The sequence below is a fragment of the Poecilia formosa genome, unplaced genomic scaffold (genome assembly GCF_000485575.1).
Source record: "Poecilia formosa unplaced genomic scaffold, Poecilia_formosa-5.1.2 Scaffold1020, whole genome shotgun sequence".
NCBI classification, from domain to species: domain Eukaryota; kingdom Metazoa; phylum Chordata; class Actinopteri; order Cyprinodontiformes; family Poeciliidae; genus Poecilia; species Poecilia formosa.
This window is the reverse complement of record NW_006800959.1, coordinates 6,354-32,460: the sequence shown is the minus strand read 5'-3', so window position 1 is coordinate 32,460 and position 26,107 is coordinate 6,354. Positions and strand designations below refer to the sequence as shown.

The 26,107-nt window shown below is 35.6% G+C and overlaps 1 protein-coding gene across 2 annotated transcripts; it reads left to right on the top strand.

Annotated features, from left to right (window-relative positions):
- On the top strand, positions 1-26,107 carry LOC103132374 (deoxynucleoside triphosphate triphosphohydrolase SAMHD1-like). Of its 2 annotated transcripts, none has more exons than XM_007544174.1 (15): positions 1-50; positions 216-360; positions 17,026-17,186; positions 17,437-17,552; positions 19,219-19,289; positions 20,726-20,875; positions 21,267-21,367; positions 21,463-21,571; positions 21,662-21,753; positions 21,860-21,975; positions 24,651-24,790; positions 24,911-24,964; positions 25,083-25,187; positions 25,339-25,474; positions 25,911-26,107. In XM_007544174.1, the coding sequence occupies exons 2-14, from the start codon at positions 295-297 to the stop codon at positions 25,471-25,473; spliced, it is 1,416 nt and encodes a 471-aa protein (XP_007544236.1). In that variant the 5' UTR covers positions 1-50; positions 216-294; the 3' UTR covers position 25,474; positions 25,911-26,107. The 2 variants fall into 2 exon arrangements, with proteins under 2 accessions (XP_007544236.1, XP_007544237.1); XM_007544175.2 differs by lacking the exons at positions 1-50; positions 216-360 and adding exons at positions 15,783-15,981; positions 16,124-16,244.

The window sequence follows — 26,107 nt, the reverse complement described above, 5'->3', positions numbered from 1 at the left end:
TTTTGATTCTGAAGATCCTGACGTGACTCTGAAGTTTCCTTGCTGCGCTGGTAATATTGCATTGAGTAACAAAAAAACAAAAAAAAAAAAAAAAAAAAAACTGATTAATTTGCTTTAAAAATAGTCATGTTCAAAGAAAGGATATTAATAAATGCTATGTTATCTGTTTCACACTAGAATGTATGTCTTTGTTTTAATATTTTCCTTCTTTACAGCATCTTGTCATCAGTCATCTGATCCTTCATTTCAAGAGTTTTGCTGACCATCTGCTGATCCTACAAAACCTCTGAAACAATGGCAGACAATGATTCAGAAACAATGGCAGACAATGATTCAGAAACAATGGCAGACAAAACTAAGGTAAAACTGTTTCTACTGGAGCCGGTGTGGAAAAACTCATTTTCATTTCGTGCCACATAATCACAAATGTTCTCAAAGGGCTGGTTGTGGAAGAATGCTTTGATGAAATTATCCATTAGCAAGTTGTTAAAATATTAATAAATTGCTCAGTGCTTAAAATTAAATCATATTGAACATATTTTTACACTGATGTAATTTGGCAGGATACAACATAAAAACTGCTTTAATTAAATTAACATTTTAAGCACATAACTTTTATAGTCAGCTGTTTGAAAACTTGTGACCAACCAGATTTGGCCCCTGCGACTTTAGTTTGACATGTGTCCACTAAAGGGAGACATAACTCTCTGTTCCTCTGTGTTCACAATTCCTATGCAGCAAAAGTGGTGAAAATAACTTGGTGGGTTACAAAACACTGCATAATTATACTGTTTAAAATAGACCATAAGTGATACAAAGTAAAGAAAGAATATGACCATTCGTAAAGGAGGACTTTATTAAGACTAATAAATTGTTAGATCAGCTTTATATGTAAAATCTGAATCACACTACTTACCCAGAGATAAATTATATTTTTTTTTCAATTTTAAAAGTCTAGTTTTGTGTCTCTACTTTGTCACATCCTGTGCTTTTAAGATTTATTAAAAATTCTCATTACAGAATGGAAAATAAATATTGAACAAGTTAGGATTTTTTAACAAAGTTATCACTCAAGTTTCTGTCCTGTTGGTTTGACACATATATGAATTATTCTTGGTCCTTTTCTTTAGATAGTGATTTTGACCTGATTCTTTACCTGGTTGTCAGGTGTTCAAAGATTCCGTTCATGGCAGTCTGGAGTTGCACCCAATCCTTGTCAAGATCATCGATACACCTCAGTTTCAGCGACTTCGAAACATCAAACAGCTTGGAGGGACGTATTATGTTTATCCTGGAGCCTCTCACAACCGCTTTGAACACAGCATTGGGTAAATGTCTGTATTTATTGCACATAATTGCTGTTAATTAACTTAAGGTAGTGGCGTAAAGAGAGAAATACTTAAACAGTGCCTTGCAAAGTGCTTCTCATAACCAGTTATAAATGTTTAAGGAAGTGGTGGTTTAGAGGCAACATTAATTGTCTGTTAAATGTTCATGTCAGTTCCTTATATTTATTTAGTATGAGATTTTTTTTATTTTTTTTCTGTTGTTCTGGTACAGGGTGGCGCACTTGGCTGGAGAACTTCTTCAGACTCTCAAAAAGAAGCAGCAAAAACTCAGAATTGATGAGAGGGACGTCCTTTGTGTGCAGATAGCTGGACTTTGCCATGACCTGGGTGAGGTTTTAAACAAAAACACAGTTTCACAATATTCTACTTCTTCACAATCTACTTCCTTGCCTCAAATGAGGAAATGAATTATGTTTGTTGCTCCTTTTGACTATTGTCATTTTACACTATATGGTTTGGCAAAGGACGTATTCCACTTGTTCAAAATCTACTTCTAAATCAATACAGACAAAAAATAAATAATTCAGATGAAATCAGCATTTATTTTATAAAATAAGTCTTTTGACTTTGAAAAAAATTGATAAAATAATATGGTGATATTTTTTTATTACAATTTTATTATTTACTGCCATATCTGTTTCAAAATAGAATCTTTACTTCAGACAAAACCACAACTGAGTTTTAAACTAATCCTTTTTAGGATAAAAACGAATTAGTGGATCACTGGTTTCCAGAATGAAAGAGACTAATTTCAGAAATTTTATTTTCATTTCGAGTCAGACTTCTGACCCCATTTACTCTGTTTCTCTCTTTCCAGGACATGGACCATTTTCCCACATGTTTGATCAAATGTTTATACCTAAAGCACGTCCTGGATATGACTGGAGTGTAAGAAATTATTTTTACCCATTCTGAATTACTGCTTCATTTATTTTTTCAGACTGATTTAAGAATAAGAAAGCTTATGTTTTTCCTCCATTCTTGGAATTGGAGTTTGATTAAGAAAGTTATTTTTGTACTGCTTTAAAGATGTCAAGATTTTATGTTGACTACCTAGTTTGTAAGGAATATGACATCCCCTAATCCAGTGTTTTGAACAGCTAGATTAACAAAAATGTTTTCGGTGCTGTTCCGGCAGGTACAAATAAAACAGGTGCAATGCATTATGGATACATGTAAAAAAATGTCAATTTCATTAGATCAATATTGCGTGTCCCTCATTTCGGAAAGTGAAAGTCATATTTGTGTATTCGTTACACTGACAGTAGGATATTTGACCCTTAATTTCTGGTAATTTTTGTGATTTGTCTTGCAGATAAAGAAAACCCAAAAATCAGTGTCTTAGAAAATTTTAATTTACATATGATCATTAAAAATAGTATGTTAGACAGTGCTATGACACTCCTTCTAGCTCTAATTTGTTGGGGTTCTTTTGCTGAAAGCTGTGCATTTCTTCAGATCATAATAGTAATAGTAACACTGGGAGGAGGTGGAGGAGTTTGATCTTTTCACAGATTATCTGACTCAGTATACTATCATGATATGGTGACAGTTTTAAGAATTATGTAAAAAAAAACAACATATTTTTATGAAAGTTACATACTGCTGCTTCCTCTTTATTCTGATTTATTCAGAATATGTTTCTTTTATTTTTGAAATGTGCCTGTGTCTTTTTGAATAACTAATTGTATGTGCCTTGCAGCATGAGAAGGCATCTCAAGACATGTTTGACCATCTAGTGGAAGAAAATGAGTTGAACAAATTCATGGAGGACCACGGCCTGGTGCCGAAAGAGGACCTTCCCTTTATAAAGGAGCTGATTGATCCTCCGAATGTTAAAACAATTGAGGTACCCATTTGTACAGCTTTTGAAATCTATGAATATAGTCGTCGACTTGGTCTTGGTTAGTCTGGCATAATATGTTGCAGTACCAAATGTTATTACCATCTTTGAATGTCATGAATGCATTGATAATAAATTTTGCAATCACTGATATAGAAACTTAGATAAATTAGAGAGGGCACTTTTTTAGAAGGGAAGTGAGAAGTGCTTGTCAAAGCAGTTTACCTGGATCAATAAAGGTTAAATAAATCAACAGAAGGGATTAACCGCATTGTGTCAAAAATCATTAATGTGCTTTTGACAAAGGTTAATTTTTACTTCTTTCAGTTTGTAGTTTCTGTCTGTGGAATCAGAAACATAACTTAAAAAAATAGTTCTCGTCTCCAATTCGGTGTTCTTTTTAACAGTGGCCACACCATGGCCGACCCAGAGAGAAGGCCTTCCTCTATGAAGTTGTGTCCAACAAAAGGAACAAGATTGATGTGGATAAGTGGGATTATTTTGCCAGGTGGGTTTATATGCCCAAATAAAAAAAATTCCTAACAAATTTTTAAGCAAGTTTTTTCTTGCCATACATCAGGGATTTCCATCACTTGGGTATGAAGAACAACTTTGACTGCCATCGCCTGATTAAATTTGCCAGAGTGTGTGAAGTGGATAAGGAGATGCAGATCTGTTACAGAGACAAGGTTTGATTTGTTTAATTATTTTTCCTTCCCATCAACATAAAATTCCAAAATTCCAAAATTAGCCACTAAATGTTATCATTGTTAACAGGAGGGGTTCAATCTGTACAACATGTTCTACACAAGGTTCTGTTTGCACAAAAGAGCCTGCCAGCACAAAGTGGCCAACAGCATAGAGTGGATGTAAGGAGCCCTTGACATTTCAGTAGATTAGAGACCGTTGTTTCTGTTTTATCACTTTTGTCTTATTCTCTTTGTTCTCACAATTATAAGCTGGCTTTTTCCTTCAGGATCACAGACGCTTTTCTGAAAGCAGATAAACACATCAAGATTGAAGGCAAGGATGGAAAGATGTTCACTCTCTCCACAGCTATTGATGACATGGTGGCATACACTAAGCTGACAGGTGAGGAAACATTCACAATACTTTAGAAAAACGTTTGATTAAATATGGATTTTTAAGACCAACATAGATATGTATTTTTTATTTCAACTGTATAAAATCAAAGAGAAAAAAATTAAGATTAAGAAATAAATGCTTCTTTTGGGTCTATAATGTATATGGGACTAAAACCAACCTTAGCACTCATAATTTAATTATATTGTATTATTTATATCAATACCATTTTGAACATATATTTTTAACACCTTCACTTACTGAATAAATTTAAAGCAAATATAACATTAGCAGAACTATTTTGATCTAAGTTTTTACCCCTATTTTCCTCAACCCTGTTTGCAGAGGTAGGCAGACATTTTACTTAAGTTATCTTAATACTACATCAACATTTTTTCCACAGTGTATTTTCACTGAGATTGTACATTTTGAAAATACATCATGTACCATTTTCAATATTCTTCTTGTATAATCACATGACTGTGACATAAAACTACAAGCCCATTTTAGATCTACAACTAACCCAAATAATAGAAAATAGAAAAAATGAAGAACAAAATGAAAAATTAAATTAAAATAAAATAAATATAACTAGTAATGTGAATAAGAAGAGGGGGAGTGGATGTTCTTGTTTGATACAATTTCTCCTGTTTGATTATTATGTAATTTGTTAAATGTGAGAAAACTTAGTGAGAATATTCTTTAGAGATTTTGTTATAATTTTCCTTCAGTTCAAAAGTTTACACACATTGGTCAGTATCAGAGATAACTGTCTTTTAAACTGTATTACTTGGGTTTCCTTCAACAAACCTCTAACACATTTGAGTTAATTAGAAGAACACATGTGGATATATTTTAAGGCCACGCCTGAAACACACTGCTTTCTAGTTTGACGTGATAAGACAGTCAAAAGAAATCAGCCAAAATACCAGGATAAGAATTGTGCAGCTGCACTAGTGTAGTTCATCCTTGGGAACAGTTTACCAATGTTTGAAGGTGCCTCTTTAATCTGTTCATACAATTATATACATAAGAAGAATTTCCAACTATCTTATCGCTCAAGAAGGAGACAGGTTCTGTGTCCTAGAAATGAATGGATGGAATTGTATGTTCCACCTTCTTGGGAGACCTGATTCACTCACTGTTATTTTCCAGTAATGATCTGTGTTATGCGTGGTAAAACAATGTGTTTTAAGTTCATCATGGAATTTGTTAATTGTGTGAGTGAATAAACTGAACAAACTTAATGGACTTCAGTCCAAAATGTACAGATTGACACCCAGAACAAAAGACAAAGACCTAGTGTGGATGCTGGCTAAAGCTGGTGAGACAGTGTCATTATCCACAATGAAACTCTCCTGTACCGACACGGACTGAGAGGCCATCCAATGAGGAAGAAGCCATTACTTCCAAAGAAACATAAAAAGACAGATTGCAGTTTGCAAATGCACACAGTGACAAAGATCTTACTTTTTGGAGACATGTCCCATGGTCTGATGAAACTAAAGTGGAACTGTTTGGCCATAATGACCTTGAAGCATATATGACACAATGAACATTTGGAGTAAGAATGTGGATAATTGTGGCATCCTAACTGTGAAGTATGGGGTGGCAGTATCATGTTGTAGTGCTGGTTTGCTGAAGGAGGAACTGGTGCACTTCATAAAATAGATGCCATCACGAGACACGAGTCATAAGAAGTGGGGAGATCTGAAATCTGGAGTGGACTTTAAAATGGATTCAGTTCCTCCAGTTCTGTCAGGAGGAATGGGCCAGGACTCCATCAAACTGTTGCAAGAAACTTGTGGAAGTAAACCCAAAATAGTCATACAGTTTAAAAGACAATTATATTTGATACTGATAAAATGTAAAACATTTAAATTCAATGAAAGTTGCAAAAAAAAAAAAAACATCTCTAAAACATGTTATCACTAAGTTTCCTGCCAATTAACAAATGTAAATATTTTTTGATAATTATAACTAAACTAAAACAAGTTTGGTCTGATTTAACTTCAACAAAATGTGCATGTATCTTTTTAGTTAGTGTATGTAAATATATGGTTTCAATTGTATAATTGATAAGGCCATTTAATCTTAGAGATTTTTTTCTTCGTCCAATAAAAGGATGAAATTATTTAGTCCAGAAGGACACATTCTTTTTGGATCAAATAATATTCAGGACCCTTCCAATATTGCCATTGTTTCCTCCCAACGATTAACCCATTCTGATCCTAGTTTATTATGTCTGGTGGCATTTTTGCAATTGTGTTGCCAGAATTTTGCTGATAAATTTGAGATAGAGTTGGGTAAATTGATAGTTCTCCGGTTTTCACATTTATTTGGGAGTATACCTGGCTTTAGCAGTAGAATAATTAGTCCCTGCTTCATGTAGAGTGAAAGACTGCCTTTTATAAATTACTATCAACATGTCTAGTAGAAGTGTCAGCAGTTTATCCCATTATATTTATTCCATCAATAGCTTGTGCTATTTCTTCTGAATTTATTCCTATATGTCATAGAACTTTGAACACATTCAAAGGGTGAGGGACATTGAGTCTCAGTGGACCATGTTCCACACCTCCATTGTCGACGCAGCTTATTGGAACTGTGGCCACAAGATTGTCGGTACCTGTCATGGCGGCAACCCTCAAACCCGCTGGTGGACACCTTCAGTGAGGGATGCTTTCAGGCTGAAGAAGGAGTCCTATTGGGCCTTTCGGCTTGTTGGACCCCTGAAACAGCAGATGAGTACCATGAAGCCATGCGGTATGTGGCTCGAGTGGTTGCTGAGGCAAAAATTTGGACATGGGAGGAGTTTGGAGAAGCCATGGAAAAAGACTTTTGCACGGCTTTTAGGTGATTCTGGTCCACCGTCTGACATCTCAGGAGAGGGAAGCTGTACAGCACCAACATTGTTTATAGTGCGAATGTTGTGCCGCTCACCTCGACTCAAGATCTCATGAGCCAGTGGGCAGAATACTTCCTCAATCCCACCGACATGTCTTCCATTGAGGAACCAGAGCCTGGGGACTTTGGGTTGGGCTCTCCTATCTCTGGGGATAAGGTCACCAAGGTGGTTAAAGAGCTCCTCGGTGGAAAGGTGCCGGGGGTGGATGAGATTTGCCAGGAGTTCCTTAATGCTCTGGATGTTGTCGGGTTGTGTTGGTTCATGCAGCTCTGTAACATTGCTTGCCACCCCAGTCTCCTGGATTGGCAGACTGGGGTGGTGGTCCCCCTATTCAAAAAGGAGAACCACAGAGTGTGCTCCAACTACAGATGGAGTATGAGGTACCACGCCCATTGACACGGGCTGTCCCTGTATGTCTGGTGTCAAAGTCCGGTCTACTTTGCTGGCAGTAAGTCGGGCTCTTTTCTGGTGAGAGTTGGAATCCGCTAAGGCTGTCCTTTGACAATGATTCTGTTCATTACTTTTATGAAGAGAATTTCTAGATGCAGTTAAGTTGTTGAGGGGATCCATTTTGGTGGCCTTAGGATCGTGTCTTTGCTTTTTGCACACAATGTGGTCCTACTGGCTTCATCAGGTCATGATCTACAGCTTTTGTTGGAGTGGTTCAGAGCCAAGTGTGAAGCTGCCAGGATGGGACCAGTGCCTCCAGCTCAAGGCCATAGACTTGAGCTGGAAAAGGGTAGAGTGGCTTTTTCAGGTTGGGGAAGACGCCCTGCCTCAAGTGGAGGAGTTTAAGTATCTTGGGATCTGTTCATGAATGACGGATAAAAGAAGCGGGAGATTGATAGGTGGATTGGTGCAGCATCTGCAGTGAGGTGGGCACTGTACCAGTCTGTTATGGTGAAGAAAGAGCTGAGTCAAAAAGTGAAGCTCTTGATTTAACTGGTCAATCTAAGTTCCATCTCTGATCTATAATCATGAGCTTTGGGCCATGACTGAAAGAACGAGATCACGGATACACACGGCCCAAATTAGTTTTCTCTAGAGGGTGTTCAGGCTGTAGGGACAGTGGCGCAACTGCACATTATTCGGGTGAATGCGAAAACATAAATCCCCCCCCCCCCCGAGGCGAGGATACGTTGAGTGTGAAACTCGCACTAGATTTACCTCATTAAGGCGTGCTGAAGTGTATGGGAAAACATAATCGGCACCCTCCAGACGGGGTTTTGGCGCCCCCTCTGGTGCTGCACCCCTATACGTTGCATGCGGTGCATACCCACTTTTTGCGCCACTGTGTATGGACTATATTTTTTCGGCTGATCTGAGAACATCTTAGGATTCCCCTGGAGGAGCTGGCCCAAGTGGCTGAGGAGAGGGAAGTCTGGGCCTCCATACTTAGAGTGCTACCCCTGCGACCTGACTCCAGAAAAGCGGAAAAAATGGTTGCATGTTCTGATGGTGTGAATAAATTACCCAGTGTAAATTAATTTGTCTTTATACTTATGTAACTAGATAATAAAATATGTTTTATTTATTTCCTGGCTTCCCTGTAGATAATGTATTTGAACAGATACTGAACCACCCGTCTGATGTGGGCATTGAAGAAGCAAAAAAGATTCTGGACCACCTGTGTACTAAAGCAGATATCGAAGAAACTAAGAAGATACTGAACAATTCATCTACTGAAGAACCCAATGAAGAGGCAAAGAAAATACTGGACCACCTGTCTACTGGTGTGGGCTTTAAAGCATTAGAGAAGACACTGGTCCATCTGTCTACTGATGCGGGGTTTGAAGAGGCAAAGAATATTCTGGACACCTTGTCTACTGCTGTAGCCATTGAAAATCTAAAGATGATACTGTCTACTAATCCAGACTTTAGAGACATAAAGAAGATACTAGACTTCCTATCTACTGATGCGGGAAAAGAAAAGGCAAAGGAGAAACTGGAACAACAGTCTGCTGATGCAGCCATTGAAAAGGCAAATGAGATACTGGACCACCTGTCTACTGATGCAGCCATTGAAAAGATAAAGAAGATATTGGAACACCTCTCTACTTATGCAGGCTTTAAAGAGATAAAGAAGATACTGGATCACCTGTCTGCTGATGTGTGCTTTAAAGAGGTGAAGAAGATACTTGACCACCGGTATACTGATGCAGCCATTGAAGAGCTAAAGAAGATGCTGGGCCACCTGTCTACTGATGTGGGCTTTGAACATGCGAAGAAGATACTGGACCACCTTGTTAAGAAGGTAAATGACATTCTGGCCTACCTAGCTACTTATGTGGGTCTTCAAACAGTAGAGGAGATACAAGAACTCCAGTCTGCTGATACTGCTGATATTAAAAAGATACTACAACATCTGTCTACTGATAAGGGCTTTAAAGAGGTAGAAAAGAGACTGGAACGCGAGCGTACTGATGCAGCCTTTGAAGAGGCAAAGCAGATACTGGAACACCTGTCAAATGATAACTTTAAAGACGTAGACAGCATATTGCACCACCTGTCTAGTGATACTGGCTTTAAAAAGGTAAGGAAGATATTGGAAGACCAGTATACCAATGCAGCCACTGAAGAGGCAAAGATACTGGAACACCTGTATACTGATGCAGACATTGAAAAAGTAAAGATGATACTGAAGCACCTGTCTACTGATGCAGCCATTGAAAAGGTAAAGAGGATACTGAAGCACCTGTCTGCAGACGCTGAAAAGGCAAAGAAGATACTGGAGCAGTTTTCTACTGATGCAGATGCTGAAAAGGCAAAGAAGATACTGGAGCACCCTTCTACTGGTGAAGTCATTGAACAGATAAAGAAAATACTGGAGCACATATCTACTGATGCAGACATTGAAAAAGTAAAGAAGATACTAAACCACCTGTCTGCTGATCGAGACATTAAAAAGGGAAAGGAGATACTGGACAGAGTCCTTAAACGGGATCTCTACAGGTGTTTGGGGGAATTTCACTCAAAAAAATCATCCAAAGAAATTAAGGTTAGTGTTTCTTTAACTGTAAACCTGATGTTGTTTATTAAAGATAGGTAATGTGTAAATAATAAGCATGCTTTTCAGCTACTTGTTACAGTTTTATTTCTTGCACCGCACAATATGAAATCTAAATAGCATATATTTATTTTAATTATTATCACAGAAATACTGATAAATAAAAAAACATGTAAAGATTCAAGTTACTGTACACAAATTCACACTAAATAAATACGGTTAAAAATCCAATATGTAAATAAATTAATTATTAAAGTTGTTTCTGATCGCTCTGTAATCTCTTTAATTTTGGTGGATGATTTATTTTAAATTAGTTACTTACATGAAGGATTTGGGGAAAATATTAATACTGGTCCACCTGTCTCCTAATCCAGACTTTAAAGACTGAATTAGTCTTCATAGTGCTTCAGCCTCAGTACCTAAGGTTTAATTTTTTAAAACAATTTTGTAACAGATTTAGAAATATAAATCAATCAAGCTTCATGTTGTTGGTGTCAAGATGGAGGAATTTGGAATCTGATCAGACCTTATGTTGAATCTTTAATTTCTTTCTTTCAAAAAAGAAAATCGAGGCAGAATGGGAAAAAAAACTGAAAAAAATCAACCAACAGGGTGACACTCAACACCTGCAGCCAGAGGACTTTGTGGTTCATGTAAGTTTTAATGTACTACCTAAACATCAACAAATGTAATTATGTTAAAATTCTTCTATAAATTTAATTTTTTGTAATTCAGCCACTATCTTGATTTTTGTGAACTTTATTGTTTTTATATTATATATATATATATATATATATTTTTTTTTTTTAGGAAATTAAATTAGACTATGGGAAGCAGGATAAAGACCCAATAGAGGATGTGCGTTTCTACCAAAAAGACGATCCAGATAAAGCCGAAGAACTTAAAAGAGATGATGTAAGAATCAAACAAATGACATAATTCACATTTTTTTACTTTTTATATACTTATTCTGTTTCTTTCCATTCATACTGTTACTCACAATTTAGTGAATTTATATTAAAACCACTCCTTCTCTTATTTCATTTGCTCCATGTAATGCAGTATGTGTTCTTGACACTCTTTTTTTAGGTATCTAACCTTCTTCCAGCAAAATTTGAAGAGACAATAATCAGATTCTACTGCAAAAGGACAAATGATCCGGAGGCTGGCAAGCAGCAATTTAAGAAATTTAAGTCCACACACGACAAATTTCCAGGTATTTCTTAGGTATTTCTTTCTGCTGCATTTGAAAGCAACAATTATATTTAATTGGTAAATATGTTGTGACAGAAATTGTTTCTGCTTTAGTTGAATGAGTAGATCCCGCAATTTTATAAACCATTGTGTTCCTTTAAAATTTTAAAAAATGTATTCAGCTTTAGGTGTTTTGAAAGATTAATTGTTTTAGTGTCCAAAAAACACAATATGTCAGAATTTATCTCTACTGCAGTGTAAATGTTTGCAATGATGCTTCTGTTATTATTGTATGTGCTCTGAACTCTCTTAACAAGCATCTGTATTTTATGATATTCTGCAGAATGAAGATGTGGCAGCTTCTGAAGAGTCTCTTCCATAATCCAGCTGGGGCAGCAATTATAAAGTTATATGAAATAAACTTGGTTTTTTAGAGTAAGTGCAGAAACAACCCTATATGAATTATTTGGAGAAGGTTTTTTGTTAAACTCTGATTTAATTTTTTTTATTAAGGACAGGTGTTTATCAGCACAATTTAAATATACCTATAAGGAGAAGGAAAGGGTTCATAATAAGGGTTAATATTAGAATGCTTTGATTCCTATTTAGAGGTTTTTGTTATAAGAAATAAAGTTTTACATATTAAAAATGTATTTAAATTATCTATTTAGTTGGGCTTTATTTAGTTTTATTTTAAGGTTAAGTTCTGAAATGTAAGAAACGATCCCATATTATATACATGGGATGCTCATATTGTTCTTCAATTTGCAGATGGTGGGTTTCAGAATAATCTTTACTTATCGCTGCAACATTTAAAGTTTTTATTTATTTTTATCATTAGTTTCAGACTTGGCTTATTTTCCCTTGTAGTTTAGTTTTCTTTGAGATTTGGCTGCAATGTGTTTGTACTTTAATTTTTTATTTTATTTTAATGTTTTATGTACTTTTAATATTACAACTGTATTTTGGGGTAGTACTTTAAAAATACCATACTTTACTAAAATATGTTTTCACAAACAATTCACAAATGTCTTGTTTATTTAATTTGATTTCCATAGTGGTGAAGGTAACATCTTTTCAAAGATTAAAGAAAGTTCTGTTTAAATTGCTTTATTGTGTTAAACAAAAGAGGGCATAATACTTAAATCTAACAATGACATAAATTGGAGACATAAAAGTTGTGGCTCTGTTGTTTTCCATAGACACCAATGAGAGGCTTCAATTATGTACATTGATTACTGATTATTAGCACATACTCAGTTGAATGACAGTTTATTTTATGACTTTTATTTGATTTTGTGGCTTAATGGCATAATCAATAATATAAAGATGAAAGATTACTTGGATTTTATTCCCTTCCCTATACTTTTTATTGGAATATTTCATAACTTCACACTCTTTCAATAAAGTACTTAATTGTACATGTTTGATGAACTACAAACTACAGATATTGTTACAATCAAAATAAAATAAAATTGATCTTTCCATCATTGCAGTTGGTGTCTCATTTATTCTGCTTTGCAGCTGTACAGGAGAAGTAAAACATATCCACCTCACTTCTGTTTTAAACTAAATCTTCTGCTGATTGGTAGATAGTTTTATTCGTTGTACATCTTCATTGTCCATATTTAAAAAAACATTACGCACTTAAAAGCATTAGACAGGCCAGTTAAGTCTACTGTAAACATAAGAACATTTGGCCTTTTCTAATACTTTGATCAGGACAAAAACATAAAATACCTTTTTATTCGAAACAAAATTTCTATAGAGTAGTTCTGTAATGTTTGAATTGGCATATACATTCATATTCAATCAATCATAATATTGAAAAGTTAATGGATTTCAGTAACTCAACCCAAGTAAAAAATAAAAGTATACTTTAGTATAATAAATTTTAACATACTTTAGCACACCCAGCTAAACAGCTATAGATCGAAATTCATTCAAAGTATGGAGAGGTAGATACAACCATTTTAAATGAAACCCTTCCAAATCACTGCTTCTGGTAGTGATGAGTAAACAAGTCTTCATGTTGAGTTCCTTTACTACAGGAATCCATTGACCACATAATGAGATCAAGTTGATCTGGATTTAAATGGCTGCAACAGTCAATGATGTGATGAACCTGTTTCCTTCTTGGCATGAGTTTGTTTTGTGATCAAAAACAACAAAGAAGCATCAGCTGTTGTACTATCTCACGTTCAGTATTGGATGTGTTCAGATATTTTTCATTCTTATCATCAAGGTTTCCATTGTTGGTTTGGATGATTGAAACAAGGTGTTGCCCATAGTTTGATACTGCATATGCTTGTACTTCAGACACTATTATATTTAAGAGGCAATGGAGGAATTAAAATAAAAAGGTAAACACATTTTCTCAAAGTTGCATAAATGATAAATGTTTGTACATTTACTGCCAAACAAATAAAGCTAGCAAACTAAGTATTGAACACTTCATTGTTCTTAATTTAACTCTTTTTAATGGGGCAAAAGAAATAAAACTCACTACAGATGTAATCCAAGAAATTCACAGATACAAATAATCAGAGCTCATAATTTCACAAATAAAATTATGGATGAAATTGAAAACGATACTTCATAGTAAATCAAACCATGATTTTCACACCAACAAACATAATTTTTGGCATGATGTTTTTTGAGATCCTATTATTCTTAATCTAAAGTTGGTGTTTGCAGTGACATTCAGAGACTTCATGTTTGCCGTCAATAAACAGAATGTTATTCTCCCATTATTTCACTGGCTTCTCCAAATTCTCTGCAGATAATTCTAAATCATTTGTTTTCTTACACATGGCTTCACCTGTGGACTAATTTGCTATGATTTATTTATACGTATAGATTTGTTCGAATTCTGCTGACCCTGATGGAAATTTGTCAGTGGCACTTATTTTACCAGCTGTAAGGAAATTTTAAACGGCAAATCACAATATTCCAGCCAGGACTTAAATATCATTTGAACTGAATTGGTAACATAACTGAGACAACAAATGATGACAGTTCGAAGGACCAGTTCCTGTTCCATTTGATTTTTCTTTTCCCCCTAAACCCAACTTATTTTTTTTATTTTTAGGCTATACTTTTCTCAAATCTGCTTTTTTATGTTACATAGCAAAGTTTTTCTACATGTACAGCAGGCATTTATATTTAAATCCCTTTTCCTATTAGATGATCTAATTAATTTGCAAAATGTAAAGAAAAAATGAAAGAGAAACAAAAAACAGTTCTAGTTTGAAAAGAAAAAAAACTATTCTCTGTTCTTCTGAATAATTGTTGCAGAAGTAGCTTTAGTTTTTTAGGATTAGCTGCACAGTGGAGGCACTGGTAACACAGTTGCCTTGCAGGAAGGAGCACCAAGAATCAAATCCTGACCTGGGATCCTTCTGCATAGAGTTTGCATATTCTTGCCATGCATGTATGGATTTTCAGGTAACTCTCACAGGGTTCTCTATTATTCTCCAACAGCCCAAAAACATGACTGGCACTTCAGTTAGTCTCTCTGAATTGCACTTTGGCTAAGCTTTTGTGTGCACGTTGTCTGATATGACCCATATCAGTGTTTAACTGCTTGTTTAAACCATTTGGATATCATTCAATGCTCTGGTAGAAAAAGCCAGGATAAAGGTAATTGTAGAAGAAAAAACATGTTGACTCAAACGGTTTTAGATGTCCAAACCCTACTCTTTTTTTCTTTTCTTATTTTATCTACCAAAAGAAATACCTTTTTATTTCATTCATGGTGCCTCTTTGATCATAACTCACTCCATCTTCTAATCTGTGCAAGAGATGTGGAGCATTGCGTGTTCATGCGACCGAGCACGCAAATCAGCATAACGCACCACAGTGTTTGGTTTAGTGTTGTGAAGTAGATGCTGCTTGTATGAAAAATTCAATGCAATTCTGTATAAATGTTTACCTACGAGATTTTTAATTGATGCTTGTTTTATATATTTTTTCAGTCAGGAATTGCAGGTTTTCTCGAGCAGCATGTACAGACTCTGATCAGCTCAGACAGCGCTGAGAGGTTGAAGGTGTTTTCCGATTTATATTCTGATGATAATTTAGAAAGATCTAATCCAATTTTGAGAAATGACCTGTATGGTAAAAATTGTAGTTGATCAAATTTAGGATACATTTTCCAGAAGTAGACATAGCTTTTAAGTTAGCACAGATTTGTTTTTTGGTTTTTTTACCTTAATTATCAGCCTACTATCTAGTCAATTGTTCCTTGTAATTAAAAAATGGAGAGAAAAACAGTCACTTCTTTTATTTAGAAATGAATAAATAAATTTACACATTTATAAACTCCTGTTTTACAAGTGTCAGTCCTGCTGAGAGGCATTAGGTATTATTGTCTAAAGGACATTAATCTATTTGGAGGCGGTGCTTTTGTATGTGTTCCTCTTGTACGTCAGAAGATAACCTCGCCCTTCTCACTAGGGTGTATCCGCCCTGGAGGAGGAGACACTCTAGCTGCCAATATAAACTGCTGCTGCGAGAGAAGCAGGTTGGCATTTTGATTCTGAGGATTCTGATGTGACTCTGAAGTTTCCTTGCTGCGTTGGTAATATTGCAATGAGTAAGAAAAAAAATATATATTCATTGTGTTTGGCATTTGCTTTAAAAGCAGTCATGTTAACATAACATGATATAATAAATGCTATTTTATCTGTTTCATACTAGAATGTCTGTCTTTATTTTAATCTTTTCCTTCTTTGCAGCATCTTGGCATTAATCATTTGATCCTTAATTTCAAGAGTCCTGGTGACCATATGCTGATTCTACAAAATCTCGGAAAAAATGGCAGACACTGTTTCAGAAATAATGGAAAACAAAAATAAGGTAAAACTGTTTCCACTGGACCAGGTGTGAAAAACCCATTTTCACTTTGTTCATAAATGTCTTCAAATATCCTCAAAGGGCTGGTTGTGGGAGAATGCTTTGATGAAATTACCTTATAACAAACTGTTCAAATATTAATATTTTTACTCTGATGTAGTTTGACAGTATAGAGACAAAAATTACTTTAATTTTATTAGCAAAATAACATCTAAGCACACAACTATTATCTCGAACTGTTAAGGAAAAACTTGTGAACAGCCGGATTTGGCTCCTGGGACTTTAGTTTGACATGTGTCCACTAGAGGGAGACATAACTCTCTGTTCCTCTGTGTTCACAATTCCTATGCAGCAAAGGTGGTGAAAATAACTTGGTGGGTTACAAAACACTGCATAATTATACTGTTTGAAATAGACTATAAGTGCTACAAAGTAAAGAAAGAATATGACCATTCGTACAAAGGAGGACTTTATTAAGACTAATTGTTAAATGAGTTTTACATATAAAATCTGAATCACACTACTTACCCTGATAATTTTTTTTTCTTTTTCCTTGTCAATTTAAAAAGTCTATTTTTGCGACTCTACTTTGTCATATTCTGTGTTTTTAAGAGTTATTAAAGAGTAAATAAGATTTTTCATTAATCTCTTTTCTCATTAGTTTGGATTTTTTGGACAAAGTTATCACTCAAGTTTCTGTCCTCTTGGTTTCACACAGATATTAATTATTTTGGTCCTTTTCTTAAATTAGTGACACTGACATGATTCTTTACCTGGTTTTCAGGTGTTCAATGATCCCATCCATGGCAATATCGAGCTGCACCCAATCCTTGTCAAGATCATCGATACGCCTCAGTTTCAGCGACTTCGAAACATCAAGCAGCTTGGCGGAGTATATTACGTTTATCCTGGAGCGTCCCACAACCGCTTTGAACACAGCATTGGGTAAATGTCTGTATTTATTGCACATAATTACTGTTAATTAACTTAAGATAAAGGCTTTAACTTAAAGCCTTTAAGAGAGAAATACTTACACAGTGTCTTGCAAAAGTATATCAGTGCTTCTCAAAATAACTTTATAAATGTCTAATTACTGTGGTAGTTTAGAGCTAACATTAGTTGTCTGTTGAAAGTTCACATCAGTTCCCTTTTTTATTTATTTTGTATGAGATTTTTTGTTGTTGTTCTGGTACAGGGTGGCGTACTTGGCTGGAGAACTTCTCCAGACTCTCAAAGAGAAGCAGCGAAAACTCAGAATTGATGAGAGGGACGTCCTTTGTGTGCAGATTGCTGGACTTTGCCATGACCTGGGTGAGGTGTTAACCAAAAAGACAGTTTCACAATACACTGAGAAATGCACAGATATATAGCAACAGATCAGTGACATGCGGTGAGATTCATTGCTGGTGAGGCACTGACTTACGACTTATACACTATGGATGTTATTGGACGTATGGAAATTTCGCGCAGGCATACAACGCTGGGGGGGCAAAAAGAATAATCTGTTACATGTCATCCATAGCCGCGTTAACTCAGTGAAACTTAGAAATGTAGGTATTAATTTCGTGCTTTGATCCACAGCAAAGTGATCTGTATTCGCCAAACTACGCAGACTCGTTGCCATAGCAACTGACAACAATGCCACTTAATGTTTTAGGATTTAACACCAAAACACATTCAAGAATTTTGCACACAGAACAGAACATTTAGTCTGTTGTAGTACGTTTTAGGCTTAATGTTTTATTAATACATAATTTCTCTGGTAGATTAGCTACCGCTTCTACTTTACTGAATTATTTAGACAAACTGTAGCCCACAAAGTGCACATTTCATAAAAAAAAACTAAACAAAAACATCTTATTGCTGTCTTACCTTTACTTATCAATGAAATCCATGCACCGCTAATTCTGCACAAAAATATCCGTTCATCCAAAGCCAAGTCTATCCTTGGCATGTCTTTTCTACTACGTTTAAGAATCATCAAAGTGTCTCGAAGCAAAACTTTCAGCTCCGGTGTTGGTCTTCCTTTCGTTATCTCCTGCTTCAATTGAAAGTCCACTTTAGAAAACCGTTTAAGTGTAGAAATGTAGTCTGTAATGTTGACGTCGGAAGAGATGATTAAACAAATATATCGCTCTACTTATTTACTGTGTGGCTAGCTCCATAGCTAGCTCACTGTGTCTTACTCTGCAGTTGTGCAGTCACAATATCTGGGATCATGACCGCCCCCTGCCATGAGGCAAGATAACTGCCTGTCTCACCTTGAGTCTGTTCTCTGCCGTTTCTGATCGCTTCTCCGCACACAAAACACGATACACACACAGTTGGTGACAAAAAAAGACTGTACTTTATATGCATAAGCGAAATTATGGAAAATCAGTATTAAATGTTTTTTAGCCATTTTATTGCTGGCGTACAGACAGGACGAACATGCTCTCATAGAATGGCAGCCAGTGCAGTTTGCGAGAAGTTGCGCAATCCCAGGTGAGGCTATGCCTCACCTGCCTCCCCTGACCGCACATCACTGCAACAGATATATCTGTTACTATATATCTAGCAACAGATATATATTCACTTCTTTAGCTAAGCATTAGAAAGTTGCCATTTACGAAGTGCAGTACTCAGATGCAGTATTCTACTTCTTTAGCATCTATTTTGAAACCAATATAGATAAAAAAATTAATAATTTGGATAAAATCTGCATTCATGTTTGAAAATAAGTCTTTTGACTTTGCAAAAAAATATATAAAATAATATGCAGATTTTTTTTCATGGAAATTATTTGCTGCTGAATCTGTGTATCTAAGTAGAAATGTCACTTGATCAAAACCACAACTGAGCTTTAAACATATTCTTTGTAGGATAAATATGGACATGTAGATCACTGATTTCCAGAATGAAAGGGATCAATTTCAGATATTTGATACTAATTCTGAGTCAGAATTTAAATTCTTGTACTTTACTCCTCTGTTTCCAGGACATGGACCGTTTTCCCACATGTTTGATCTAATGTTTATACCCAAAGCACGTCCTGGATATGACTGGAGCGTAAGAAATAATTTTCATTCTTACTGACTTAGTGCCTCATTTATTTTTTCAGACTGGTTTGAGAATAAGAAAACTTATATTTCTCCTCCACTCTTTGAATTGGAGTTAGAATATGGAAGTTATATTTTGACCAGCTTTAAAGATGACGAGATTTGAAGTCGACTACCTAGTTTGTAAGAATATGACTGGTTAACAAAAATATATTCAGTGATGTCCCTGCTAGTATCATAACAGACCAAATAAAACTGATGCAATGAAATACAGGTAATCGTCAAAAAAATGTCAATATCATTAAAGAGAACAATATTGTGTCCCTCACTTCAGAAAGTGAAAGTCATATTTGTTTTTTCCTTACACAAGTAGTGTGTAATGAATATACACACTACTTGTGTACTTGCGTGTATATAAATGCCCTTCATTTGCTGTGTAGCATGCAGTTGATCAGCCTGTGATTTTACGGCGGTGTAATCAAAACCTTTGCAGATAGTGGCCTTCAGTTCTTCTGCATTGTTGGTTTTAGTGTCACTCATCTTCCTTTTGACAGTACTCTATAGATTCTCCATGGACTTCCGGGCATTTAAATTTACTGCTCAAACACTGAAACGCCATGGTCTTAAAAGCAACTTTGGTAGCCTAGTAGTAGGGACAGGTGCCAAGTCCTGCTGAAAAATCCTAACAGCATCTCCATAAAGATTACTTATTTAATTTAAAAAAGATAAGTCTGTTCAGAACCAGAATATCTGCATAAATTTAAAGATAAGGAAAATATTTGCAGTGTCCTGTTGTGTCAAATTATACCAGCAGTAACTTTTATTGAAAAAAAAAGCTTTTTTTTTTTACATATTTGATAAAACTATCACTATATTGTGACATTGTGGTATGAGCTAAATAATCTGTGAAAACAATCACGCTCTTCCTCCTCCCAGTGCTAATTAGAAATGACCAATCAGAGCCAGAGGGAGGGTCTTGGCGCTGTCAATCACCCTCATGTGGGTTTGTCACTCATACCCCCACTCTCCCCTTGCTCTGTGCTACACCACTGCTTCTTCCTGATAGCAGAGCTTGTGGTGAATGCTAACGCTAATGACCACCAATGATCTTGGATAAATGGTTTTCCTGGAGTGGTAAGTTGTTTCTCTGCCATTAACACATTTAGCAGTGTGTACACGAGGTTGATGACGGTGCTAACACACTCCTTCTGGCTCTGATTGATTGTTTTTGACCAGGAGTGCTAGTGCTAGCACTGGGAGGTGCTCAGTATATTACCCTAATAGAGTGACAGTTTTAAGAAATATGTGTAAAAAAAAACATTTTTGTAAAAGTTGCTTAGCTGCTTTAAACTTAGGCCGATTCTCATTTATTTAGAATACAAGTTTCTTTTAATCTTGAAATGTGACTGTCTCTACTTAGAATAACTAATTTTATGTATCTTGCAGCATGAGAAGGCATCTCAAAACATGTTTGACCATCTAGTGGAAGAAAATGGCTTGATAGGAGTCATGGAGCACCACGGCCTGGTGCCGGAAGAGGACCGGCTCTTTATAAAGGAACTGATCGATCCTCCAAAAGTTGAAGAAATTACTGAGGTACCATCTGTTCAGTTTTTGAAATGCATGAGTATAATCTTCAACTGGGTCTTTGTTAGTCTGGTATAATGTGTTGCTCTACCACCATCTTATCATCACCATCTTTGAATGTGATAAACTTTCAAGCATAGATATAGAAAATCATGTAAATTGGAGAAGGTACTTTTCTACAAAAGAAGTGAAAATTCGTCATCAAAACAGTTTAACTGGAAAAATAAAGGTTAAATAAATAAAAAAAAGAAGGAATTAACTATACTGTATAAAACCACCACATTATATCAAAACATGAATGTACTTCTGACAAAGGACAATTTGTATTTCTTTTCTCACTCTCTTTCTTTCTGTGGAATCTGAAAATATAACTTTAAAAATTAGTTGTCGTCTCCAACAGTGGCCACACCATGGCCGACCCAGAGAGAAGGCCTTCCTCTATGAAGTTGTGTCCAACACCAGGAACAAGATTGATGTGGATAAGTGGGAATATTTTGCGAGGTGACTTTGGATTTAATTCTTCTCCCAAAATTTCAATCTCATCTTAAATTCCATACATTTTTAAACATATTATTTTTCCTCTTCTCATATGTCAGGGACTGCCATCACCTGGGTATGAAGAACAACTTTGACTGCCATCGCTTGATTAAATTTGCCAGAGTGTGTGAAGTTGATGGGATGATGCAGCTCTGTTACAGAGACAAGGTTTGATTTGTTTAATTCTTTTCCTTCTTATCAACATTAAGATTCAAAATGACAATATTTGCAACTACATGTTGTCATTATTGTCAACAGGAGGTGTTCAATCTGTACAACATGTTCTACACAAGGTTCTCTTTGCACAAAAGAGCCTACCAGCATAAAGTGGCCAACAGCGTAGAGTGGATGTAAGGAGCCCTTGACATTCCTGGAGTTTGGTGGATGCTTTTCTACTTTATTACTTTTTATTTCATGCAATGTTTTCTTACCATTACAAACTGGGTTTTCCTTCAGGATCAGAGATGCTTTTCTGGAAGCAGATCAGCACATGGAGATTAAAGGCCATGATGGGAAGACGTTCACCCTCTCCACAGCTATTGATGACATGGTGGCATACACTAAGCTGACTGGTGAGTAAACTTACACAACAATGTAGAAAAACATAAGAGTATGTTAGTTTAATTAAATGTGGATTTTAAAGGCCAATATAAACAGCTGTTTTTTATTTTAACTGTGCAAAATCAAAGGGACAGAAATAAAAATAAAGCTATACAGTTTGTGTCTACAAAGTCCATATGGGTAAAACTGGCATTAGCAGTCATAATTTAAAGCTGATAGTTTGCTTAGCACTTATTTTAATACCATTTTTGAACAGAACAGAAACTTAAAGTAATTAACATAATCAGAAGTATATTCATCTAGATTCCCCCCACCCTCATTTTCCTTCTACAAAACCCTGCTTGCTACTCTACCTTGTACACAAGATACTTCAACATATTTTTACTTAAGTAAAAGAGTAGCCATCCAAGAAATGTAATTAATCAAATAACCTTAAAAAAGGTTCTATAAAAAGGCTTCTCAATACTGAATGACAGATCATAACATTAATATATATTTGGGAGCAGTACCTTCTATCTCTATCAACATTTTCTCAATCCATGAGAATTTAGAACTGACTTCAATGAAGTTCAATCAGTTCACCACACAATGCTTTTCATGATTAGTACATTTACCTCTCATGCACAGCACCTAATAGAGCAAGCAAAAGGTTAACAGCTTCATGCCATCCATCCATTTTCTTTACACCTTTGTCCTTAGTGGGGTCGGAAGGAGTGTTGGTGCCTATCTCCAGCTAACATTCCGGGCAAGAGCCAAGGTTCACCCTGTACCGGTCGCCAGTCTATCACAGGGTATCACAGAGACATGTGTAACAGTTATGGGCTACGCAGCTAACTGCGGCTACAAATGCAGCATCAGAAGATGGTTCGTTTTTGAAGGAGCCTGAGGTGTGAATGAAGACACAGCACTGTTTTAGTTTTGGTGTGAATGTATTGATGAGTTGGGGGGGGAGGGGAAACAATTACAAATACACAATGAGGGACAACTTAATTCCAAATAAATCAATTCAAAGATCAAAGTCCTTGTCCTTAGCTCACCATCAGTTTCAAAGAGGATCTGAAGATCTTATCCATCATGGAAAAAAAAAAAAAAAAAAAACGACCTAAAAGGCCAAAAAAAACCATTAAGTGTTTTATCAAACAATATGTGCAAACACACAAATGCAATAAATATCGAATTCAAATGTAATTATTAAATATCTAATAATTAAACTAAACATTTCAGTCAGGTTTAAATTAACCATAATTTAAATAAACAAAAAGAATATCAATCATATTTCAAACTAATCAATTTAAGGTTGAAAAGTTGAAATCAAAGTTCACTTTCCAAATATCAATCAAGGAAAAATAAAATAACTCAAATACTCAAGCAGAGTGGGGAAAGAAAAAATAAATAAATAAATAAATTATATTGCGCAATAGCAACTTAAATGTAGCTACATCCTATTTTAAATCAAGTTCATTCATTACAAAAGTAGTGAAATTGGAAAAGAAATCTTGCACAAAACCAACGATCATGTTACCTTTGATCAGTGTGGGCAATATTAGACTGCGATCAGCTGTGATAATCCCGGGGACGGCCCAGGTAACAACCGCCGACTGTTCTAATAAAACAACGCTCCAATGAGCAATCGAGCAAAATTTTCATGCTGAACAATACTGCTATCCTACAAGCAAACTCACCAATAGTTCAAATCAGTTGTTGCAGAGATTTGGGTGAATTTCCAGGATGAAATTATCAGCAAGACACCAACAGCCAGCCACAATCACAGTGGAACAAGTGATGTTGTTCAAACTGCGCTGGAGGCGGGGCTTTAAATAAGTTGAAGAGTTTGGGGCATCACAGGAAGTGGGCCCGCAACAATAAAAGTCTTTACTAATTGAGGGTTACACAGGCAGGACAAACAACCATGCACAAACACTCACACCTAGTGGCAATTTGGAGAGGCCAATTAACCTGACAGTCATGTTTTTGGACTGTGGGAGGAACTGGAGTACTGGGAGAAAACCCACACATGCACAGGGAGAAGAAGGGAGAGAACATGCAAGCTCTGGGGCTGGGAATTGAACCCAGAACCTGCTTGCTGCAAGGCAACAGCACTACCAACTGCACTACTGTGCAGCCCCCAGTTTTATGCCATTAACCTTGTTAGGGGTGCAATTAAAAACTCCTTCCAGAATTTCACTTAGCCTGGTATGTGCAGAAAACTTCATTTCAAGTGGCTTCATCTCTGCGACACAGTAGAGATCTTGCACTCAAATAGATGGAAGGCAGCATTATTATGGACTATTTTAATTTACAACAAAAAGTAATCAGCACAAAGTGACATTGCATTTCTAACATAGAAACATCTGAGTTTTTGTTCCATTCAGATGTATTTTTTTTTCTGGAGTACCTCCCAACATTTTGTTATCAATTCTGGAGATCAGACTTTTGTATGAGGATTTTAAATTAACGTGGTGACTGGCGCATGGGTTGAAGGAAATATCAGAGTTGTGAGTATATAGGAATGTTTTTATGGACAGCTGTTCAAATTATACTCTTTCTGTATGAAAATGGAGAATAAAGAATTTCGTAAATTTTTCTGTTTTTTTAATATATATTTTCAAACACAGAGTCTGAATTTTTAGAGGATTTTAAATCTATTTCTTTTGAACATTTCTTTGTTTTTCTCTTTGCCTTTTAGATGCTATATTTGATCAGATATTGAATTCCTCTTCCGAGGAGCTTCAGAGGGCAAGAGAAATACTGGAAAGGATAATGCGAAGAGAGCTCTACGTGTGTCTGGGGGATTTTTCATCCCAACAACCTCAGGCCATTATTGAAGTATTTTTGTTTTATTGTCACTTCGTACATTTCAAATGTAATCAGTAACACTGTAACTATAATGTTTGATTTTTAAGTAAAAATCTGGAAGTTGTAACATTTTATGTGGTTTCTGTTTAGGCTCAATGGAACAAACATCTCAGAGGGGGAAACCCAGACGATTATGTAGTGGAAGTGAGTTTTAATGCAGATAGGATCTGTTTTTTTTTTTTTTGACTGAGGCAATTAATTGTGATATTTGCAATTTAATCTCTGAAATATTATTTGTAACCTCAAAGTATTTATTATTTAGTTAGTCAAGTATAACTATGGAATGGGGGCAGAAGATCCAATAAAACATGTGAGGTTCTACAACAAGCAAAACACGGATGAGGCCGGGCCCATCAACAGAGCTCAGGTGAGAATGAAATAGAAATTTTCTTAGATTCTTGATTTGCTCATTTCTGTCACTTGTGTTCTTCTGAAGTGAGATCATTTGAATTTTCACCACAAGTGTTTGTAACTTATGGTTCAATAAAAATGCCATGTGCTGCTTATATCTCTTTCAGGTATCTCTACTTCTTCCAGAGCACTTTGAAGAGAAGAAATGTAGAATCTACACAAAGAGAACAAGTAATGAGGATCTGGAGGCTGACAGAGAGATGTTTAACACATTTGGCCCTGCACAACCACATCAAGCCTGAGGTATTTCTGGAGGCTGTAATTAGTCAAATATGGTAGACATCAGCAATTTTTAGTTTGCTGTGATTCATCACTTTCTAATGTTATATTAACCTGTATGTGAAAAATATTAGGAGTTTATCTACTTGAATTTGATTTACTGACCAAATTTGTGTTTATTCCACAATGTAAATATCTGTTTAGGTTAACATTTTAAAACTATAAAAATACAGTATAACATAACTTTATATTAATTAATAGTCTTGCACCACCACTTTCTGTAAGAAGTGATTCCACAAAGGTAAAACCAGTGATGTAGAGTTATTTTGCTTTTACAACAGTCAGAATTAACTTTTGCTGCAGTGTGGTTGACTTTTTATGTCACAATTTATGCATTTTCATTTATTATGTACACTGTTCACTCACACAACTTGCAATATCTGTCTTTTCTGTTTTTTAGGAAGTAATCATGGCACCTACTGTGAAACCTCTGAAACCAGGTTGGCATAACCACAGAACTTGAAAGAAATGCATTTTATTCTTTATTCTTGTCAATAAGTATAACCATGCACAAATTTAAATGGGTTTGTAAAAGTGCAAACAAACTTTTTGCATTTAAAAAGGATTGTAAGTTAATCTTATATGGATTTTTTTTTC